Source organism: Haliotis asinina, chromosome 6, assembly GCF_037392515.1.
Source record: "Haliotis asinina isolate JCU_RB_2024 chromosome 6, JCU_Hal_asi_v2, whole genome shotgun sequence".
Lineage (NCBI taxonomy): Eukaryota > Metazoa > Mollusca > Gastropoda > Lepetellida > Haliotidae > Haliotis > Haliotis asinina.
In genome coordinates this window covers 19,910,563-19,934,269 of record NC_090285.1, presented here as the reverse complement: position 1 = coordinate 19,934,269, position 23,707 = coordinate 19,910,563, and the positions used below count along the sequence as shown (strand labels likewise).

Genomic DNA, 23,707 nt, shown 5'->3' with positions numbered 1-23,707 from the left:
CGTGACTGTGATACGAGATGCACCGAGTGTGGCATTGAAAGAGACGGGGAAGTGCACAAGGAAAATGTGCCATGGGTAGATCTGGGGCAATAAGGCTGCCAGCTTCCACAAGGGAGTACCTGTGAGCTATGCTGTCACTTCTTATGATCCTGATCTTAGTTGAGGTCTGATCGAACAGTGCCCTGTATGATGCCTTCGATCCTGCTGACGTGGACTCCTGGTTCTGAGCATAGTCATCACAACAACCGGAAGTGGGACACTTTTGATCACTCAGTACAGACTCAGTCATGTGACTGGTGACATGGGTTCGATAATGTTGAAACAGTGACAGATCACGGGTGAGAAATGATGGCAAAGATGCTGTGAGATGTTGTACATCAAACATCAGCCAGTCACGTAGATTGTACTGTTCCCGAGTCTGTAACGAGTCCTCATTCCCCAGGAAAGTGTGCAATAGTGTCGTGAGGACCCTGACCATGACGTGACGGATCTGCCAGTTAAGAGCCAGGACTTGGTTGTTGTCAACAAAGGTGACAATGTCCCCTTGACCAGACCATTATCTTGATTTTCGACCCATTTCAGTATGCTGTGATATGACGCAGCAGGTCGAGATATAGCTATTGCATTGCTGCCTTTTATGTAATGCACAGTTATGTTATTCGCAAACGATAAAGGGGCAATGAGGTTCGAATCTCTACAATAATAAATTTGTTCAACAGTGAATGCAAGAGCATTATCTTTTATGGTGTTACCCAACAAGTTCATCTGGCACAGTGTTGCCAGAAAGGAAATCTGGATGGACATGCTGAAACCTCATGTGTTTGCAACAGGTTTGTATCTTGATATTCCTGGCAAATATTTTTACTGTAGTCAAGAACAACCTGTGGAATGCGTTCAGCAATCAGTTTTAAGTCCTCAGTGGTATAATTCCCATTTCGTATTGCTGCAGCAATGTCTGTGTTAGATGTACTTGGAGAGGACTGCTGTTCATAATGCTCTGCACATGTTGTGCACAGATACTGTTTTATGGATAGGAATCCGTCGACTGTGCCTCATTTTCACTTTTCATCATGACAAATTTAACACTTTGAAAGGTTTATTTGTTGACAAAGTGTCATATTGGCTACAACCACAGCTCGTGCTTCTCTCTAGTGTTTGCCCGAGTGTCTACTTGCATCACGTAATTGCTTTATCGCAAAATAGCTGTATCGCAAGACCAGGCTTTTTACAAAAACAGGATTGTCACAACAAACGTTGATCACGAAACAGGTTTATTTTCGTATTGCTGATATAGCTTTATCAAAAAAGCAGGATGATTACAGTTTGTACCACTTGCTGATAAAAAGAAATAATTTAATGACAACATTTACAAGCACTTATTTGAGGTCAATCACAGTGTTTGTTATCACAATCAATTTCAACAATTGCATTCGCCTCGTGGCAAAGGGTGTATCACAGTTAGTTATTTAGTTCTATCACAGGTCACGGTTGAGATATAACTTTATTTAATCGTTATGTACAAGTTTTATGTTTATACAGAGGTACATATCACAATGCTAATTAATCAATTGCTTACTTTTTTGTTACTGCACAATTACAGATAAATGCCTAAGACATGTTTACCTTTCCTGATATTTATTGCACAGGTGTCTATGCCCACAGTAAAAACTGCCTTGCTAGTTGATACACAAAACAATGATTACAGGCAAATGAAATCAATTGGGTAAGTATTGGGTAAGTTATGCGTCCTTTCAATAACATACTATGAGTACAGATGTATATTTACCTCAACACTCGAGCACGGCATTAACGATACGATGTGACTGCGTGTTTGGACAATAAGATGAATTTATATCCATTTGAAACCACAGACAACCAATTCTGGGCATGGTTCAATGGGACTGTAGGAATGTGACCAATGACAAGCACCGATACAGACTTGAACATACACCAAACATCAACAATATCCACAAACAGATTCCATGTTACACACAGTACAGACAGCAAAAAACAACCCATTCGCCAAAACACACAGCCAGACCATTTTATTGGAAACTAAGCAGCTGATTCAGCAATTGCGAGACAGGAAGTTGTGGACTACACTGGGCCGCCATAGTTATTTTGTTTATTCTCGTGGCGTTATTGCAAACCACACAGTACTATGAGTACTATTTCCAAACCGGAATACATGCAGTAGTCAACTTCAGCCTGTCACGTACTGGGTCTGCGAGTTTCAAGGTAAATTAGCTGTGTGATTTTGTCTCTCAAGTGGAAATGTCGATAGGGTTGGGTCGTTTAGTAGCTCATATATCTAAAACGCTCGGGTCTGGGGTGAAGTTGCATTCACATATGTGTCGGTCGATTCGAGCCGTGGGATGCACTGCCATAACCGCATTGCGGAAAGTTCTTCTTAAAGAAGGCTGAGGGGATGGTGTAAATCCAGCTAGGGTCCTTGCAGGTACCAAAGATACTGGAAGTCCCCATGTGTGCGATCTATAGCCTGTTTATATACTATGTTGTCCCCTATAGTTAAAATGTTTTGGATTTAATTACTAGTCTTACATGTGTATATATGATATTCTATTTATTTTACTGTCCTTCCTTGGCGAAAATGTATAATCTATCTTGTTAATACACATATTGTTTTAGTCGCTCACTCACTCACTCACTCACTCAGGTCGACACGTGTAGAATATTTCGAGATTTGGTGTCCCAGTGGCAGCGAAATTGACATCCGATGCATCTCTCCATTTTGATCTGTATTATTTGTCCCTGCATTGTACTCATTCAAGTAAACAATTCACTTGCATGTGTTTGTGACGGTTACAATCAAGGATCAGGAAACGGTCACCAATACATGTACAATATATTCACATTTTTGTTCATTTTCAGGGTAAAGTTGTCGCTAAGCGCACAAAATGTGAAATCTTTTGAAAATGAGAAGTTTTGTATGTATTTTTGTAAAACTTTCTTGGCTGTTTCCAGAGTAAGCTGATCTGATTTAATGTATTTGTTTCATTTCCCCGGTGGGACAAATACAACTTTACAAATAAATGGGAAATACATGCGATCAAATTACATACAGCACAGTGATGTATTTTGCAATTTGACCAAATGACGCGGTTCCTTAAATAGATTAGGTACTGCACTGATATTGACGATAGTATATATAATATATTCGTGGTAACCTCGTATTCACAAGGGGCGCTAGGGTAGTCCGCTCATCATGCTGAAACTCCGACTTCGATTCCCCATATGGATACAGTGTGTGAAGCCCATTTCTTGTGTCCTCCGATGCGATATTCCTGGAACCATACTCACTCACTCAGATTCACAAGCGCACCTGCACAGTTTCGTACAAATGCATGTCGTTGTCTTTTACTTGATTGGCCAACGATTCATATGTGTGTTGATTTTTGGTATCTTCATTCTCATAACATCTATTCACATGTGTATTGTGGTAATCACTGGTAGATCCACCTGCTACTTCATCGTAAGGGGTGTCCTCACTCTGTCCAGTACCTCTCAACGACAGCTCTGCTGCAGGGGCTCCTCCCCGTGATCTCTTTGTCTTTGCTGGCTGAACAACCTTGCTGCAATGGAAGATACAAACATGTGAAAGGCACCGGCAGTCTCATACAGCAGACAAATATTTGCGCAAACTGAATTCTGAATTATTTTCATGCTGTTCATGGAATTATAAAAACATGGGCGCCAGAAATGGGCTTCACATTGTACCAATATAGGGAATCGGACCTGGGTCTAGCAACATGAAGTTAGAAACGGATTCAGAATTCAGGATTGGGGATTCGAATCCCGAATCTGAATATTTCTTTCAGATCGGGATTCGGATACCGAATCTGATTTTTTTTTCATATTCGGGATTAAAAGCCATAATATATGTATGTGTGTGTGTGTGTGTGTGTGTGTGTCTGTGTGTGTGTGTGTCTGTGTCTGTGTGTGTTTGTGTGTGTGTGTGTGTGTGTGTGTGTGTGCATGCATGCCCAATCCGTTTCTAACTTCATGTTCCTAACGGGGTCTTCGATGTAACGAGCCTTTAATCACTAGGCTACCCCACCGTCCCTCATCTCTTTAGAAGCGATTTGGGATGGGGACCATGAATTGAGAATTTTTTGTTCTAAACAAGTCATGGTACTTACAAATATATAACAAGGATTATGATGACACAAAGCAGGAGAGCTGTGGTCACCCCAAAGGCGATCGTCCATGGTGCGGCATCATCAAGTGCTGTAACAAATGAAGAAGTGTACACCGCAAGCAGTTTAGGGTCAGTTAAACACTGTTGTTGGGGTGTGGTGGGGGTGTGCTCCGTCCGTCCGTCCGTGCGTGCGTGCGTCCGTGCACATTCGTCTTTTCCGGAACAGAACTTTAAAACGGTCACTATTTCTTCATCAAACTTCCCAAACATATAGCTCTTGTAGTGCACTGGTGCCTTTTGGTATTTTGGGGATTGTGAATAAAATACTGTATAAAATGTTTTCATGGCATCAAACTCAACTTCGACTGAATTCGATGGTAGTGCTCTTTACCACAACAGAACTTTAAACCCGTTAACTATTCCTTCACCAGACTTGGCACACGGATAGGCCGGGTGGTGTATTGGTGCCTTCCGGTAGTTTGGGACTTCTGAGTAAGATGGGTTTTTTTTAGTTGTTGTTGTATCTAAGGCAAGACTGAAAAATACACACCAAACCATTTGACATGATAATAACTAGCAGAGATAGTCACTGATAGTATTTTGCCATTGTGGGGGACTGTGATGACTTAAGACCTTAAATCATTATGACTGCAATCTTGGCCTCAGATACAATTGACATCCACTTGCGATTGTGGGCTAAGATCATTGTAAGCTACAATCGAAACCTACAATTGGTCCAAACCAATCGTAAGGACCTAAGATTATTGTAGTATGTAAGAAAATGGCGTTTTAGTCAGGTTTTGTTTCTCGCCCAAAAAAATCCACTATGCGTTTTGATATTGATCTCATATTGCATAAAAGTGTGTGATTTGCCTCGACACTTCAACTACAGGGAGAATGCACCACCGATTTAACGTCAGAAACATCGGGTCGTGAAACACATATGGGTAGTGAACTACATGAACATCGAGTTGATATCATAAAGTACTAACTATTCCTACCCGGCTCAGTCTTGGAAGAAAATTGAAACAACATACGTTTTCATAATCATGGAAAGGATTTAGTTACGAAAGGTGTCCAATAACGCAAAGGCAGCTAATCTCAGTTTTTAAGCAAGATGGGAGTAGTTTCCCTTGACATATTATGTCGTTGCCGTTGGGTCTGCCTTGCCCGTTGTATTTCATGTTGTGACTCCACAGAGTTTCACATGTATTCTTAGTTTCTGTCCCATTCGTGTCATTGATTTTAATTATTTTTTAACGAAAATAATTTACAATTAGATATCGTGTAAAATCAAGATTCTTTCATATTCTTTAAAGGAATTCCATAATACGATGAAGTAATTATCAAAGAAATAGGGTCCAAAATTAACATGGTTTGGTGCGTATATGGCAAAAACAATTCAAGCATTTAGGTTTTTACCCCAAATCCCCTGATACGATGCACGTACAAATACGTCTCAGTGGCAACTATTGGCAATCAGACATTAAGTTGCTATGTCCTAGGGACATTTTCTTTTTGTTTTGTTTCAATTTCCTCAGTAACTAATTCATTCAATCTAGACCCAAATTTCTTAATGACTTTTTTGTGCTATATTTTCATGATCATGGGTAGGTATTTATTAGCGATTGTGGGTTCTGTTGTGTGCAGTAACCGCCTGCTATGTGAGCAGCATGCTATGCGCTCTTGCAGACAATTGTAGACGGGCGTCGAGTATAAGAAATTCGTACCTGCACCATTGAAGTGTTAGATAGCTAAGATTGCTATCTTACATTGATGCTGTCTTACAATCGCACTAAGACCGGTTTTGTGCATTATAAGTGCATTACAGCAATTGTATGGTGATCGTAAAGTTGACTTCAGGGACCTAAGATCGATTGTAACTAAGGCTGCTCTATGCAAGAGGACCCAGGTGTTGTCTAAACGTTGAGAGTATCCGGTCACATAGGTGCCATCGGACACATGCAATGGCAAGTCAGTTTTCATCCCGACTACAGTAAAATATTTTTTCTTTATATTGACGGAAAGTATTCACTTCATTTTACATATAAAGCTTGTGCACCGTGGACTGAATGTTTTTGTGTGGGCTATGTCTGACTAATTAGCAATAGAATGGAAGGCAATGTTGGTGCTCTTGAACAATTCTCAGTACATGTACCATGTTCGTGAATACAGCTCTGTCTAAACTACGACACAGATGCCTCAAACTGTTCATTTTCGCAATGAAAAATCATCATTGTGTGGTCTTTTACTTGTCGATTTGACAAGTACAGCACGGGGTATATGATTATGTACACGCACATATTATCCACAAAAGAAAACTATAATTGTAACTGCAATTATAATTAGTGATGAAATGTGAATGTCCAAGACTGGTGTCGACTTGAAAAGCCTAATAGTATTTTCTTTTAACATTTGGTCTTTCAAACAATTAAACGACAAACGTCACAATGCTGTAGAGATGGTTACTGGGGGATTGTCTCAACGTCGAGGTCCTGTGACTTCCCATTGCTACCGAAACACCATTTCAGCACTGTTGAGAGGTCAACAGAACCGCAATGAAGCTGCCGATCGGTGGACGTCCACGCACAGCAATGCCAAGGCAGATGGATATGGGTTACCGATTTTGCGGTGGCCTATTTACACCCCAGAGAGCCCCTTTAATAGCTGGTCAGGGTAATTTCACAGACACTCGAGCCAGTGGCAAATCCGTTTCTTGAACATTCAAACGCAAGGATGCCCGTCAACACAAGGCTAGTTTCTTCAAAACCACAGTGTTCAAATACATCACAGAATATGTCAACACAAAGTTTAAACCAAACTGTGCATAAAGTAGTCAGCCTATGGTACCGACACATGATCCCCACCGAAAAACACGTTTATCCCTGTGTGATCGCGTGACCTACAAATTGCTATAAAGTACCTTTTTACCCCCAGATCACGTGAAATAAATAACAAAAAAAAACATTCCTGTCATGTGCCTCCGAAACCAGCGCTGATGTTTGGGGCAAAATGGGGAAAAGAACTCAACGGAATAACGGCCTTGAGCTGAACTCGCTTTGAAAGATACGGTTTTCAGAAGGAGGGTCGCATTATTGATGAGACGAATCTTTGTCCGTCTGCTCGACGTGAATGGCGGCCATACACGCTGTTGACACTAACGGTGAAATATCAGCTGCATCGCAGTCATTGGTATCCTTAATTCATGGTTGCTCTGAATCATTTTGATCAGTGTAGTATCGGTAGGGACGCGCATCTTTCTTCATTTATCAGGGAGAAAAAAGTTGTATTCCCGTGATGCGTTTCGAGTGGATTTCAACATACATGTAACATCAAAAACACTATCATCAAGTGAATTAACGCATACCTGTACGTTTGGTTTTAAAGTTACCGAACGGCTCGGTGGACGTGCATCCAGCACTGGTACACGACACAGCAACAACCCTGGAATGCACAATGACGAATATTGGATTGGCAAAGTCAAAACAAGTCATTCTGGCGAATACGTCTAAGTCAACCGTTAAATGATCTAATATCGACAAATAGTGGTCAAATAACCAGTTCGTCTCCATTGATTTATCCTGTTAAAGTAACAATTAAAGGGAATAGTGAGCAAGCATTTCATAATGAGATCTATGCGCTGTGAGAGAAAATTTCTGCCCTTGTGGCAGGGAGGCCTTGACCTTCGCAATGGTCAGTTTTCCATTCTTGTCGAATAATGCCGGCAGCGACAGACTTTGTTGTGTACATTTCGCAACTATACGGGTGCAATCGAGAACGCAGTCTAAGTGACGAAGCATTGATTCCCTTCGCCTGGCAGATGCTCTGTACCATATTCCACATACCAGCTTTTCACATATTGTTTTAAGAAATACTTAAGAACACAAATCTTTGATTTTCGGATGAATGATGATTTCATAATTTTCAAATTATGATGGTAACACAGAAATTATAAAGTGTCTTTCTAAGCTTTTCGTTATATATACATATATATTTCATCTGACTATCAAACATGTTCTTGTCACGATATGGCTGAAATATTGCCGATGTGACGTCAAATATTAACTCACTCGCTCACTCACTTAATCATACGTCAGAAAACTTTAAAGACAATGTTCAGAGTTCACGGCATGGTAGCTGGATATCATGGCAAAAATGAAAGGAAGCTCACATATATGTAGTATCTGGCTCCAGGGGTCCATTACAGAACTGGTCTTTTTCACTTTCACAGTTTTCATCCACACCAACCGAGTACGAAGTAAGGCGCTCCCCTGAAGTCACAAATCGACGCGCTTAGTACATGTATGTGACTGCTACTTCAAATTACATACTTATCATTAGTATATATCCCTCAAGGATGATATCTTGTAAGTCAATGTTACCTGGAGAAGCGCTCCTCCTCCTCCTAGCTTGTAGCAGGTAGTGTTCTGGAGTTGAGCGGTAAGAACCCTTATACCCACTGTTCTTCCACTTGTACCAGTTCTTCCATGCGTCCCATTCCGTCACACTTTCAGGGTCCGTTTGCTGTGTTTCTGTATGCACATGATGAGGGGGGGGGGGGGGGTTGAGTTATTGTGAAAGTGTGTTCTCTAAACAATGAGCGACCAAGATGTCAGACTGAAAATCTGTGACGACAACAGGTGTTCGTGAAAACGGTAAAAGGAATTCACCGTTCTTTTGTGTCATTTATACTTGTTCACGTCGTTCTGGCCGTGGATTCAGAAATAGACACAATCTATACTGAGGTTATGTTATGTTATGTTATTTTACACATTCATTCATTCAAGGACATGAGCCAAACAGGTATTTTCGCTTACCACTCTTCTTCATTACAAGAATTCCCGCTTCAATTATGTTCCCATTTGTACCGTCAAGAAGAGTCTTTGGATCAAAAGAGATGACAAAGGATGTATCGGTGGCAGCGTCTGAAGTTTGTGCTGCCATGCTCTTGAATATTTCTGCTGTATCCTTTTTCAGAGGTTCTGTGAACGAGAAAGCTCAAAATTAAACGATATGAACATTCAGCATGGTCCCTATTATATTATTTCATTGTTTCACATTATGTAGTCTTATTATTAGTTATATAGTCTGGTTCATAATTATTGAGAATTTTTCTTCTTACTTTGAGCTATCCTAACACCTCAACTGATTCACTGATACTTAAAACTAAGTAATGGTATAAGGGAGGTAACTCATCTTGGCCTACTGAGTATAGTACAATTAGAGTTACCTCCCCTGAATTTGTAGCAGACGTCATTTTCCTCAGCACTGTCAACAATGTCTGCTGAAGATAAAAGAAGGTTGATTTTTGAGTTGTGTAATCAAGGAATTGATGATGTAAATACATTGGCAGAGAGAACAGGAACTCCTCTTTCTACTGTGTATAGGATTAGGAAGAATTTTAAAGAGGGAAAGGATTTTGGGCACCAGAAAGGAGCAGGGAGACCCAGAAAATTGGACTTCTCAGATCGCGTCCGGCTGGGAATTTTAGCGTCTAAAAAGCAAAGGGCAAGCATCTCCACCATCAGGTATGAAATGATAGAAAGGGGATCAACAGTTGTATCAAAATCTGCAGTTAGAAGAAATTTGATTGATCTTGGATGGGAGAAAAAGACTGGAATTCCTTCTCCTCTCATGAAACAAGAACATAAAGACAGGCGTGTTGAGTGGTGTTTGGCACATGAAAACTTTGACTGGGAAAATGTGATTTTTACTGATGAAAGCTCAATATGGGTATATCCCAATAATGTGAAAATATGGACAAAGTCTGCGTCAGCACCGTTGTATCGACGACCTAAATACAGCCCAAAGTTTCATGTATGGGGAGGGATATCCTTATTAGGAACGACCCCGCTGTGTGTGTTTGAGGGAAATCTGACAAGTCAACGCTACACTAACATATTAGATAATTTTCTCCTTCCAAGTGCACATGTGTTTTATGGAAATGACTGGATTTTGCAGCAAGATAATGATCCTAAACACACCGCAAAACATGCCAAGCAGTGGTTTCAGCAGAAAAATGTGACTGCATTACCATTTCCTGCATATAGTCCTGACTTAAATCCCATTGAGAACATTTGGGGGATGATGAAGGAATGTGTGAATCAAAAGGGGTTGACAAAAATTGAAGACATGAAGAGAGAAGTGGTCTGATACTGGGACAGCATAACTCACGAGACACTAACCTCTCTGATAGGAAGTATGCCTACCCGTCTTAGACTGTGCCGTGAAGCTCAAGGAAACTTGATAAAATATTAAATTGTTACCTACACAACATGAAAAGGTCAGTTCACTTTCACAATACATTCAATTTTATCTGATTTGTTCTCGTTTAATAATATGAAATGCTTTAGCTATTCTCAATAATTTTGAACCATACTGTATTAACACATTTAATATAGTTTCCAATACGGTACATCCCTGTAATATGTTACGTCATTTCCTTTTCAGACTCTAATAATTTTAATGCAAACTTAGTACTCAATGTGTAGTTATAAGTACTTACTTCCAGAAGTGACATGGAACACCTCTGACTGTTTCGGCTTGCCCCTGTACATCGCATTGGCATAAACCTTTTTTTTAAAAAAAAAATGAGAATTTTACTTTTTAAACAAAATGCCAAAATGCATGATGCGGTATTCGGGAAATAAAACGGCTTCAAATTCTAATGCCAAAAGTAATTAGTGAATTACAGTGACATTGTATGAGCGCAAATGTCAAATGGAGGCAACATACTTTTATGTCAAAAGAATTTGGTTTTGTGCCATTGATGATAGTGTGTGGTAACTGCCACTTAGTGAGATAACCCTTCAACAGGACCACGTTTGTACTCAAATGCCATACCTTCTCAGACCCAAATGTGACCATTTGATTGATGGAGGCGACGGGTACCAGAAAGTCTGGTAAACGAATAGCCTTTCCAAACTGAAACGCCACTCACTGCATCCAATACACAGAGAATTAACCAAACAAGCTCCTTGAAGATAAACATATGAGTATGTATTGCCTATGAATGCCATTTTCCTACTACGAGAAGCACTGGACATGTTATGCAATAACAAAAGTTTAATTTTACACAACATCTCATTTTACCTCTTAAAATAACCTTGATGAAAATAGTCAATCTGTTGGCAGTTGCTGATCTACGGGTATGTTTAACATCTTCAACAATATTGACTGATTTGACTTCCTGCCGATGCTCCAGAAATTATCACTAGCAAACCAGAGTCAATATTAACAGTTTTATTAGAATTTAGTTAGTCACAACTCAACTGCTGATTTAGATATATACTACCTAAATTAGGATTTTGCTCGAACCTGGAAACCATTAAGGTTTGAACATAAACGAAGTGATTCAGGTGAATATCGCGATAGATGCGTCTTTGTATGATCAGCTGTCTTATCAAGGGTGGATATCGATATTATTTTTACGATCAAAAACAACTTCCTCCAACAGACATGCTAACATGCCACAAGACACATTGTTTCTTTCAGTGATGTAGATCTAGTCTCATCCGATTGAAACTCTTTGTACACAGTGAAAATAATGATGATCCGAGATATATCTATTTGATTCGTACTACATAGTGTTGATTCCTTAAAGTGAAACGTCCTTTTCATGGACGAAGAACGGGTTGATCACATTAGATGTTTGTCTAATGCTTACCGTGAATGTGTAGTCGTGTTCTGGTCGTACTGGTAAGATGACAGAATGTGTCTTATCACATGGATCCTCTGGTTCATAATGACCATCAAACATTGCTCCCTGGAAATCAAAGTTATAAGTTTTTCTTTAGATAAAGATTAGTAATTTCTTTATCTAAAAACAATGTGACCTTCCAACATGAGTAGCAGGAATGTAATATCGAATGCGACATGAAAATACATAGATTTTCGTCCCTTCACAAGGACAAACTTTATATATATTGATACATATGCCCTGCGTGCATTCTTGGGGCTGTTTGATCATAAGGAAAGGAAGGAAAGAAAGAACAATATGGAGGTAACTAAAGCGGCCACGCATACTTGTTATGCGTGGTCGCTTGCTTGTCACCGATACAGGAATCTGTATCGAAACGCCGCCCCACCTGAATAAAGAAGTTGTTCATCCATAAAGTTTGTCCTTGTCATGTGTTCATTACTTGTGTCCCGTACGCATAATGTGTGCAAACGGTATATTTCAAAGACAAAGCTTAAGAGGTTTGTTACATTTCAAAGGAATACATGAGTTATCACAGTCTATCCTATCCTATAGTACAAATAGCTACTTTGTTCATGTACATCAGTCCACAAGGACCATTACTGTCAGGCTATAAGTCCCTGTCTATATACAATTCCATTCTTAATGTTAATTGGTAACTATCTTGATAATTAAAAGATCCCAATAATTTATATAGATAATGTATGCTCAGATATGCTAACATATCAATCTGACAATAGCAATATTCAAACAAAACATACTTTCCATGTCCTGCTTGGTATAAATAGCATGCAGTCAGTGTCATCTAAGTAATTGGACTGGCACTCTGATTACAGGATTTTACAAGATTCAGGAGGCAAAAGTGTATGTCGTTTCAATTTTGGTTTTGGTGAACATTGTGGTATCGTACCGAATCTGAACACTGTACGGTGTAATTCCTGATAAAGCCGTTCCTTTCTGTTTCTTTGGGGCAGTCCCAGGTGAGATTAACAGCAGTAAAATTGTCAGGAATCGATGAAACTTTCAAATTCTGCACTTCACAAGGTTCTGAAAATTTATGTAATCATAAATTTTGATTATGAAACAAATTAAATAACTTCATGGATACGTCAGGGGCTACCTACCTGCATATTGCTATAAGACATTGACGAAAATACATTGCTGCGATGTCATAATCAGATAATGAAACTGCACTGCAATAGCAAAACAGTACTTACGAGACTCCTGAGTTGTGATGCTGCTTCCAAACATTATAGGACGGGAAGCTCCTTTGGATGTATTAGCCATAATGCTGAACATATACCTCCATGAGCTCAATAGGCCGTTAATGGTTGTTTTAGATGATGGATAACCTGACGGGCAAAAAATAGGAACATGAATCCTCTTAATTCTCATGTCTTTCAAGCTTCTCTTACCTTGTTACGCTCTCGTATGAACCAGGTGTGAGTCAAAGAATATTTCAAAAGAAATTAATATATCATAATTCTTTGGTGAAATGTACCTCGTTAGGATGAGAAAGCCACAATAAACTCGGTGCGCCAAGAAGCAGCAAGAATTGCATACTCCCAAGGGAGTTGAGACTGAATCTCATAAAACAAGATATCTACATCGTATGGTCATGGATATTATGGAAACGTGTTAGGCTGTTGCGCCTCAAAAATACACCTACCGTTCACAGTAATGTTTCTCGTGTTCTCGAACTTTGAAGAAAGTCTTCCTGTTGCTTGCTGTAGGATAATGGTATAGTCCGTTGGTCCAGACTTGTGTGTCGGGGGAGTCCAGCTAACCTCCACCGACGATGCGTTAAGCACAAATGCATAGAGATCTCTAGGAACCGATGGGACTAGTACGGAGAAAAATATCATTATTATAATCCAAACAATTATGACGTCACTTTTTTTGGTTATCACGCATGTAGCATATCATATATTCTGTACCTTTTTACAAAATCGTTCCTGGGAATATTAAACGAATACCATTTTAAAATCACGTTAAGTTTTATCTCATTTGCAAAATGAGTAGAACTAATTCAAATGTAGTTACCATCAATGTCTGTCTGTACGACTAGAGCCGTGTTAATCCCGATACTGAAGTTGTTGACAGCGGCCACAGTGAAGGTGTAGTTAGTGTACGACTGAAGAGAGGTGACGTCATAGTTGGTGGGAGACGTTTCAATTGTTCGTACAGTGACATTTCGGGATAGACGACACTTATCATGCTTAACCTGAAGAAGACGGACACTGATGAATAAAGATGGACGGAATCATGATAGGACATTCCCGAAACTATTACTTCAGCGAACATCACTTGCACTCAAGACGATAGGAAAACAGACTTATGATATTTATGCATGTAGATATCTAATAGATTTCGGATGTGCATTTGTATCATGCCTCCAGAGATTGTATATGTACACTAACATCTAACATTCGAGTCACCTTATCCTGGTATTGTATATGTACACTAACATTCGAGTCACCTTATCTTTCCGATGTGGATTTTCGGTAAACTTATTAGTATGAAATTCAGACTGTTCTGCTTAAGATATGTTGAGAGTAAATTGGAAGATTTACGCCTTCCCATTCAATACTGGATCAAAGACCTTCAAACACGTGTATTTTATATGATAGGAATAAACAGTTATCGGTGACGTGTGAATGAACGTTACCCAAACCTCCCAAAGACTCTTTGAACAATAGAGACACCAGTTCAATTGCTGGAGAAGATTTTCCATACACGGACATGTGTCATACTTGCAATTGCATGTACCTTCAACATAATGTCGTAGCAAATCTTAACTTTTCTTTTCTGTGGAATGTCAATACACTATGGCAGGAAAATAGTATACGTTCAAGTCAAGAAAAAGAGGACGTCACTGTACATGTTAGACCTTGACATTAGACAATTAAAGGTGGCTATGTTTTGACTGAGCATAACTGGCAATGCAGGCAGAGGGTAGTAAAATCGTGTGCCCTCTCATGCCTTAAGATATACTCATTGATGTACTCACCCTGAAGGTTGCATGAGACTTGCAGTCAGTGCAGATAATGCACACAGCCTGCTGGCACTCCCCGTCTTCTGCGTGTACATACAGGACGTATCCCAGGATGTAGCCGTTGGGGTATCTGGGAGGTTTAAAGGAGAGTCTGATGGAGGTGCTGTTGATAGACGTGCTCGTGAAATCCGAAACATTCCCTGGCTCTGCAGCACAATGCACATGATGCAGTTAGATGACATGATATTGGTTTGTCATTAACAAAGAGTTATAAGTTGGCATGCAAGTTCACTCTAAGAGATGGGTATTGCATAACAATCTTGCCATGGAGGTTCTGTTTTAGTGAGACATTCGAATGACAGTTTTTCTATCCCCCGTATACATGAGTTGTATACACGTGTATCCTACATGTAATACATAAATCATGTACAACATCTGGATGGAATGTCAGAAGCACACTTACTCCCAATATCTCCGAAATGATATCCAGTTGCCATACTCCCAGAAAACGAATCATGGGCCACAACCTGTAATTGAAAGAAGACGAAGTGTTGCCCTCACGCGGCATGTATCTGGAACAATTTCTGGTACCGACCATACACAATCAATTTAACTACACTTTTACCATTACATGTTATTCTCTGTTCAGTATGCAAACATATTACCCTGCCCATTTGATACAGCAATTATCAAGTGCCCCACACAGTTGCACTATACGTCATGTTAACTGAATGCAGTTCATTCAAGAAATCGTGAGTGAGTGAGAGAGTTAAGATTTAAGTCACATTGGCAATATTACAGCCATATCCTGACTAAATCAACTTATAAATATATTAACAATTATAGCTAAATTATTACAAAAATACAGTCAACGGAACAACCAAGGAATCGTGTCAAATATTCAGTGACTTACTAGGGGTTAAAAGTTTTAAAAAATAACTGGACTCACCGAAAACAAGTAGTTTGTTTGTGATGTCACGGATACAACCCGTGAGTAGGAACAATTCACCTCACGTTCAGCTGAAATGTTCAATCCTGTGGGATTTTCTGTCACATTGCTGTGATTTCCTACCTGTCAACGTACAAACAGTACACATCTTTCACAATCCATATGTACTGAATATCCATTTCATTCATATGTTTTCCCTAGCTGGATATATCTGTATGAACAGGTATAATTAAGCTGAAAGAGAATGTATACACCATCCGTAATCTTTATCACATCAAAATAATAGTACATAATTCTGACTTACACCTGGATATTTAAACAATATAAATCTTATGTGAGCAGCATTAAGACATACCTGAGCTTCATACGACAGTGTGTAATATTTTATGTCGCCGTGTCTTTCTGTTTCGTTGGGACAAGAGAAGATAACTGCCACAAACGTAAAATTGTCTTTAATCTGCTCTATGTGAAGATTTTCAACCTTCCCAGGAGCTAAAATTGAAACATACTCTTTATTAGTAACACAAAAACTAACAGTAGATTTTGCTGCTCCAAATGTACGATTAAATCACAGGCAAGTGTTATTTAATCACCATTGATATGTGAAGAAAATAATATTAAGATAGACCGATGTGTTTAAGGATATAAATTAAAACAAATGTTGGCCAGTCGATGTGAAGATGTTTCACTTTCCCTGGAACTGTGGATAAAACATACTACGTAATACATTCCATTGTACAACAACATTGTATAATGTGTTATTGGATGACTATCGGTAGGTGATTAGAAATAATTAAGATGGACGAGGTGTCCAAGAGTATTTGAAAAGGTATTCATACTACCAAGAGGTGTACATTCGGAAGTACAGGAAACAGGGACAGAGATGTTTATCATTTTTAGTGTAAGCCAGAAGCTCCGCTATGGTTTAGCAAGAATTATATTCTGGTTCAGTCCACGATACGAATCCACAATATCTTTGTGGACTGATTTGCAGTTGTATTATTTATTGTCCATATTTGTCAAAATAGGCCATGAAATATTTTCGATACATTGCACACGTGTGATACACCATAGAGTGTCACCGGAATGCGGGACTACTTTTTCATTCCATTTTACTAAGCATACAACGTATACTACAACTTCCGTTACTCTCATTTCATTCTTAGGGCAAATTTTTCAACAAAACTAAGCACTTAGATTTCAGTACGAGGAATATATGATAATTAAAATGTACTTTATCACGATTTACATGAACTTGTCAGAATTTGACTGTTCTGTATAGCCACTAGACTTTCAGTCCTACCACGGTTTCTGTCGTATTTAAATTTATCCTTCATCAAGTGAACAAAACTAAGTTACAGAGACCATTGTATATGTAAAGACAACAAACGTAATCAGGTGACAAAGGTAGACACTTAACACGAACTGATGGGTAATAGCGATGGATATAAGAAGGTCAGGTGTAAATAGGTCCTCATAGGTAATAGGCTCTTCTTGGAAATGAGCAAGAGGAATATACATTTGTTCGCTTTTTGTTTTATACCTGACTCGTTAGTCCGGATAGTTTCATTCAGAGACAGGACACTTGAGTTTCCACATGGAGTAGCTGCTGTGATGCAGAAGTTGTATTTCCAGTAACTCCGGAGATCCCCAACCACCACGGATGTGTTATAGAACCCTGAAGATAAAGAAGGTGTTGTAGTTTTCTCTAAACTATGCATTATATATAACAGTAAGTATTAATTGTGACGCACGCTACCTTAACATTATGGCTAAAAGACCCTCCATAAAAAATGTGAAGAATTTTACACTTGTTAGTCATAATGTACTGGCACGTATACCAATATCTCGTCACAGATCAAAATATATGGTACAGGAATTGATTGTTAACGTAATACGGAATAACGTAATACGGAATCCATTAAGTGCCACTTCTAAATGGACAGCAACCTGATGATCTCGATGATTTGTATGCCTAATTGATAATGAATCTTAATCATTTCCTTCACTAGGCTGCAAATACTTATTGTCTGCCATGGACTACACATCACCTATTCTTTCCTTTTCCATGAACGTAACACTTTACCCTAGTACTCTTTCAATCCCGTATCAGGGACGATAGGGTAGTCGAGTGGTTAACGCGTACGCTCGTCGCGCCCAAACCTTTTTGCTTGTGAATTCCATTTCTGGTGTCCCTTTCCTGATATTGTCGGAAAACCGCGCTTTCCCATTTCTATTAACATGTGCAGTGGCCTGTTAACTCGGTTCCTTATCGATGCAGAAATGTTAGGTAATATGCAGTAATAGCACTTGAAGAAAGTGTATAAATTTTTGTAGGTGTTCACAATACGTCCTCATTATAATTACACGACATACCGCTGACACTGACAATCTTATTCTCTCCGAACATATCTGAGTGTAAGTTGGCTGCTTCCCAAACTGTAATGTAGTAGGTGGTCGGTCCGTCCTGGTGGTCAGCGTGGGTCCAGAACAGAGTCACACTGGATGAGCTGTTGACTGAGGCCCAGAAATCCTTTGGCGGTGATGGAACTACAGAAACATCATATTGATGTTATCAAGTTCAGTAACCCTGAACAAAATACAGTCAATGGCGCTGAAATCAATTGCAGTGGCCATGTTGATATTTCTACTGATTCTGCGATTCTTGATGAAAACGCACTGCGTCTTATTTCTGCGAATAAGCGATGAAACGCGCGATCGACCAGACATTTCATCAGTAGACTTTAAACTGTATGGTCGCAATTACCCTATAGTTGTATTAATATAGTAGAAATAATACGCTACATGGGATTCTGCGAGACAGCATATTCAGGTGGTTATGACACAAGGATTAAATTTAAAACATACTCCATTGTCTTTTTGAAATGTCCACTGATTTTCAAAATTTTGATGACCCAATCAATGTGTTTCAACGTTTCTGGTGATTTTTCAAATAATAATGAACCCGCTATTTCATCTGAAGGCTTCACGAAATATAAGTCATTCAGGTAAGCGTCCGAGGTGAGCACCTCACCCTATCCCTACTAAGCTGAACAGAATTGAAACGAAACATTTTAGTTCCACATTCTTAAACATGTTAAATCAGTTAGACCGTTTAGAATCGTTTTTTTTTATTTTTGATTGATTGTTTGATTGTTTTATTAATATGAGTTTGTGAAGTCTATATCTGCATTTACCGAAAAGAAGCTTTCGGAATGTATGTAAAAGAAGAAGGACAACGTATAAGGCAAAATAGCAGTGAAAATAATACGAATGGATCAATATGTACGTCGCTGCTCTTGCATTCTTGGACTTCACTCCATCTTTGAAATATGATAAATCGCAACCTACTTCTGAAGCTCAATCATGATTTACAATAGCCCACTAGACGTCGTATCTGATTTACAACAGTCCATCTTGAAAGACTGTCATACTACCCTCTTAAGTGCCACATCTGGGTAAGCATCTGGTTCTTTCTCTCATTTGCCAGCCATGTTGCAAATACCACTGCAGGTTAACCCACCATCAGACGGAACCTTGGCTGATGACATCCAGTTACTCAAGAAACCCAGCCTGTCCAAAGCCTGAATGTCTGTCATATATCACAGAATGTATTAATGGCATGGGCAATGTGGACATAAGCAAATCGCTCGTGAACATGCTCGATACAGCCCAACAGTACTGTCAAACCCACGCATTCTCTCCTTCGAGTTCTCTGCAGCTAGACACCTCAAGAATTTTAACCAGCTTCTTCCACCTCGGTGATTTCTATACAAAGCAGCATTATCTTCTCTAAAACACACGTGCACTAGATCTAGTTCTCTGGAACTAGACACCCCAGTTGACCAGTCAGAATCAGTCTAATTCAGAGCCTTTATTCAATACCGTTCAATATCATCGCACCTACCAGTCATGTTCGTTTGAACAGTGGTCTTCGTTTCCTCGCCTCTTCCGTTTATGCTGACACAAGATATAACAATCGTATAGTCGGTGTAGGACTGCAAGGCTGTAATATTGAAGTCGTATTGTCCATTTCCATCATGGTTGACAACAACAATACTCGTGTTGTCCTCAGTGTTGTCAACTGTTTTACAGCTGTGCTTCTTCTTTAACTGTAAATAACACATATACCCACCTAGAGGCACGACGCAAAGAAGCTTTACTCACCTATAGGATAGGGACATTTTTCTATAACGTGAAAACATAAACTAGTTGTAGTTTTATTTATACAAATATTTACGTTTTTGTTCACTTCTATAAAATGTGCCATGTCACTGTATTCCCGCTTACCTTACTTTGATCACATGAATGAAACATATATCAACGTGTATTCCTTACATGTAATTCGGTAACAATTTGTAGTCAGTTTGAAAACAGAAGCACTATTCGTCCTGAAGTGCCAACAGCTTTTCTTCCTTCCTTCCTGTGTACAACACGAAACAGTACATATATCCACTTACATAATCGTTGTACTCTATGGTATTTGCGTTTTTATTCAGTATTTTAGGAGAGTATCTCATCACTGTAATCACACCCACCTCAATCTGTTCACATGTTACATTTATAACCAGGTCAGGTTTCCCGTCTGATGTAACTTTTATCAGATACCCAAGGATGTTGCCATTTGGAAGTGAGGGCTTCGTCCACTGTATCCTGATGGAATGTGCTGTTGTTTCCAGAACATCCAAAGTATCCACGGGACCGGACTCTAGTAAAACGAACATACCCGTGTCATGTGTCGATATGACCCCACAAACTGACTCATGATTATGTTCAGAAGTTATACGTTTAATGGCATGGGAGCACATTTGAATATCACTTGACCTTTTACTTAGAAAATAGTGATCACATTAGATGTGACTGTTTAGACATGACACAGGTCAGGGACAGTTTGATGTACCTCCAGTGTGTGTGGTATAACTCTTTGAAGAATTGACTCCTCCATATGTGTTGAATGCTTGCACCTGTAATCAGATCATGTCAAGTTTATCTCTTAAGTTATCATGAGTTAATGCCAGATGCAAACATATACTCATGGAAAAGTTTAAGGGAACGCATGATATAGCTGTGATTTTTAATCTTTGAAACAGTAAGAGAAAAGTTCATACAGATGAAAAGGCTTATGTCAAGTGATGAAAATCAGTATCTGGTGTGTCCCCCATGTCTCTGGAGAACTGCTTGGCATCGCCGTGGCATGCCGCCAGTGAGTGTACGGATAGTACCAATCGGAATTCTACGCCATTCGTCCTGGAGAGCCATGAAAAGTCCATCCAAATTGTTGGGTTGAACAGATCTGTCCCGAACATTGCGGCCAAGAGCATCCCAAAGATGTTCGATGGGGTTAAGGTCAGGACTTTTTGCCGACCATTGCAACACCCGGACATCTGCAGCCCTCAGTCTGTCCCGACAAACATGAGCGATGTGAGGACGGGCATTGTTATGCTGGAACTCGAACATTCCACCTGCTGTACGCGCAGAGGGGATCACAATCGGATTCAAGATCTCGTCACGATATCGTAAACTGTTATCCTGCCATCAACACGTACAAGATCTGTTTTGTGGTTAAAGGTAAACCCACCCCACCCCATAACAGAGCCCCTCCATAACGATCATGTTGTTTGATGGTGCAGGCACTGTGACGTTCCCCAACGCGTCTCCAAACTCCAAATTCGACCGCCATTAACCGCTTCCACCATTAACCATGCCAACTGCCTCCCATTTCTGTGCCAAAGTACTGTCTCGCCAAGTTAACACTGTTTTTAACCGTTGTGTTTGACAGTCCACATACATGTCACGTGTAAATTTAAGTGCAAGTAACTTTAGGAGCATGTAGTACACGTGCATGGAAAGCATTATGGTGAGTTTGAGTGAACTGCTCTTCAAGAAAACGATCATACACGGCGCTGAAGTTAGGGCAATTCAAAATATCTGTTTACTAAGAAACGTGCGTTCCCTTAACTTTTTCCATGAGTATATGATAATAAAGTACATTTGTTCCGAAAGTACCTTTCAGTTCAACTAACTTAAGTGTCGTCCTGTTGTCCGGGCCTAGTGGATACACGTGGCTACGTTTGCCTGAGCAATCTACATTATATGTGAGCATTAACATATCAATGTTAACATTGATTATTCAGATAAGTATATGCAAAAAATGAGTCCTCAAAGGATATGAAAAAGGTACAGCACAGTTTATGTGAATATTTTGCCCACACTCACCGTAAACATGTACTTTACTTGAGGTGTCACTGGTAACATCAGTGAGTAGTTGCAATTGGGCTCAGACTGAGCTGTAATGTTCTGTTCTTGGGGATGTTCTGTCACATTTATTGTATACGTCCTCTATCAGAAATAAAGAAAGCAAAGCCAACCTGTGAACAGTTACAGTTGGTCTCAGAATCAGCAGAAATATTAAATACAAGCCTTAGGGTAATTTGTCTCACGCTGTTGTTAGTTTCTTCTCTAATAAGAGCAACAAGATAATAAACTTCAAAATATAATTAGAATGTAGCACTAAAATGGCATTTCGTTCATAGCATGTTATGTGTGACATGTTCAGTCTTTCGTAATTTTCAGTCATGGCTGTGATACAAACTTTACATCAAAGTTAATAATGTCACACAAAGCATACAATGTACAAAACATATGCACTGGATACTCATTTCATTCTTATGTTTCTTGTCAGATGTGCGACAACGCAGTATCCGTTACGTTGGTACAGGTGGGTTGAAGTATATTAAATGCAGTTACACCTTATTTATACTCTAACCCATTATTAGAGAAGGTGTAATTATACTTTCGTGAAAACAAGACGTACCTTCGCTTCATACGACAGTTTGTAATATCTTATGACGCCATGCCTTTCAGTTTCATTGGGGCAAGAGAAGATGACTTCAGCACTTGTGTAATTGCCTGGATCCTGATGGATGCGAAACCTTGTCACCTTGCCAGGAGCTATAAATGCAAAATGGACTAAATAATTCAGGTTGAGTACACTTGAAAATACGTGGCCTGATTCTTCTTAACTGGTTGTCAAGGGTAAGAACTGGCCCAGAAGACCGTTTCATTAGAACGACAGTTACGTTGTCGTACCGTTTCATTAGAACGACAGTTACGTTGTCGTAACGTCTATCATACTGGAGATATGCTTTACTGGGTAGCTAGACAGACTGGGTGACTACACAGATGGGACATCTGTGCCCAGTGACCACGATTGCGTGTTATTCCATCGTCCATTGATTCAAAGACGATGTTGATGTGAAGATGACCAGTCGTCGTTCCGCAAACGTTATGTTTTCTTATAAAACCTGGCTTACGTTGGAGTCCTTGAATCTCATAGACAGAGTGATTGTTTTATATTAACATTTGTCAGAACGATTATCTTTGGGATTGCCTAGTTATGATGTAGGGTGGGACCGCTGTGACTGGCAGAATACTTTCATATGTTATTCACGGACGTGACACTGGGCAGTACTACCATTACAACATGTTGGAGGTACAACATGGACCTGGACGTACCTCCAACAGAATAGCATCACCACCTTATGATGTGTAATAAACTCATCGTTAGTGACTGTAACCATTATATACTTCAGTTTACTAAAATTGCATATTTCTACGGACGTTTGTTCGTAATTGTACTGAAAATACCTGCATTGTGTGATTAAGATGAATTAATGGAAATACATCCCTATACCTAGCTAAGTATATATAATACTTGACTTTTAGGAGGTATTGCTATGTATGTAAGTAATTCTGCTTGAGGGCTCCTGGCTCTATCGATAAGGCAGTTTTTGTGCTTTTATCACGTAATAGATACAGTGGATTCTTTTCTACCACTTTTCAGCCAAACCTACACTGCTGAGTTGTTAGAACCTTGCTTCATGGTCTTATTGGGCAGTGATATAC

The 23,707-nt window shown here is 39.5% G+C and overlaps 1 protein-coding gene across 1 annotated transcript; it reads right to left on the bottom strand.

Moving 5' to 3' along the window:
- Positions 1–1,254: 1,254 nt before the first annotated feature.
- LOC137287735 (receptor-type tyrosine-protein phosphatase F-like) lies at positions 1,255–19,716 on the bottom strand. Its single transcript, XM_067820122.1, has 17 exons — positions 19,710–19,716; positions 18,179–18,352; positions 17,346–17,480; positions 16,158–16,294; positions 15,868–15,925; positions 14,869–15,059; positions 13,902–14,082; positions 13,076–13,210; positions 12,769–12,905; positions 11,826–11,924; positions 10,665–10,731; positions 8,977–9,141; positions 8,542–8,691; positions 8,331–8,430; positions 7,527–7,603; positions 4,161–4,248; positions 1,255–3,593 (listed from the first exon to the last, which is right to left on the bottom strand). Exons 1-17 carry the CDS (start codon positions 19,714–19,716, stop codon positions 3,332–3,334), a joined length of 2,163 nt encoding a protein of 720 aa, XP_067676223.1. The 3' UTR covers positions 1,255–3,331.
- Between the last annotated feature and the right edge of the window lie 3,991 nt (positions 19,717–23,707).

Bases quoted from the DNA above. Each gene is read 5' to 3' on its own strand.
- LOC137287735 (XM_067820122.1), bottom strand. The intron at 17,481-18,178 runs GTATGTCGTGTA...CTTTATCTTCAG, and splicing joins TAAGATTGTCAGTGTCAGCG to GGTTCTATAACACATCCGTG. The intron at 10,732-11,825 runs GTAAGCATTAGA...TTTAAAAAAAAG, and splicing joins AACACGACTACACATTCACG to GTTTATGCCAATGCGATGTA.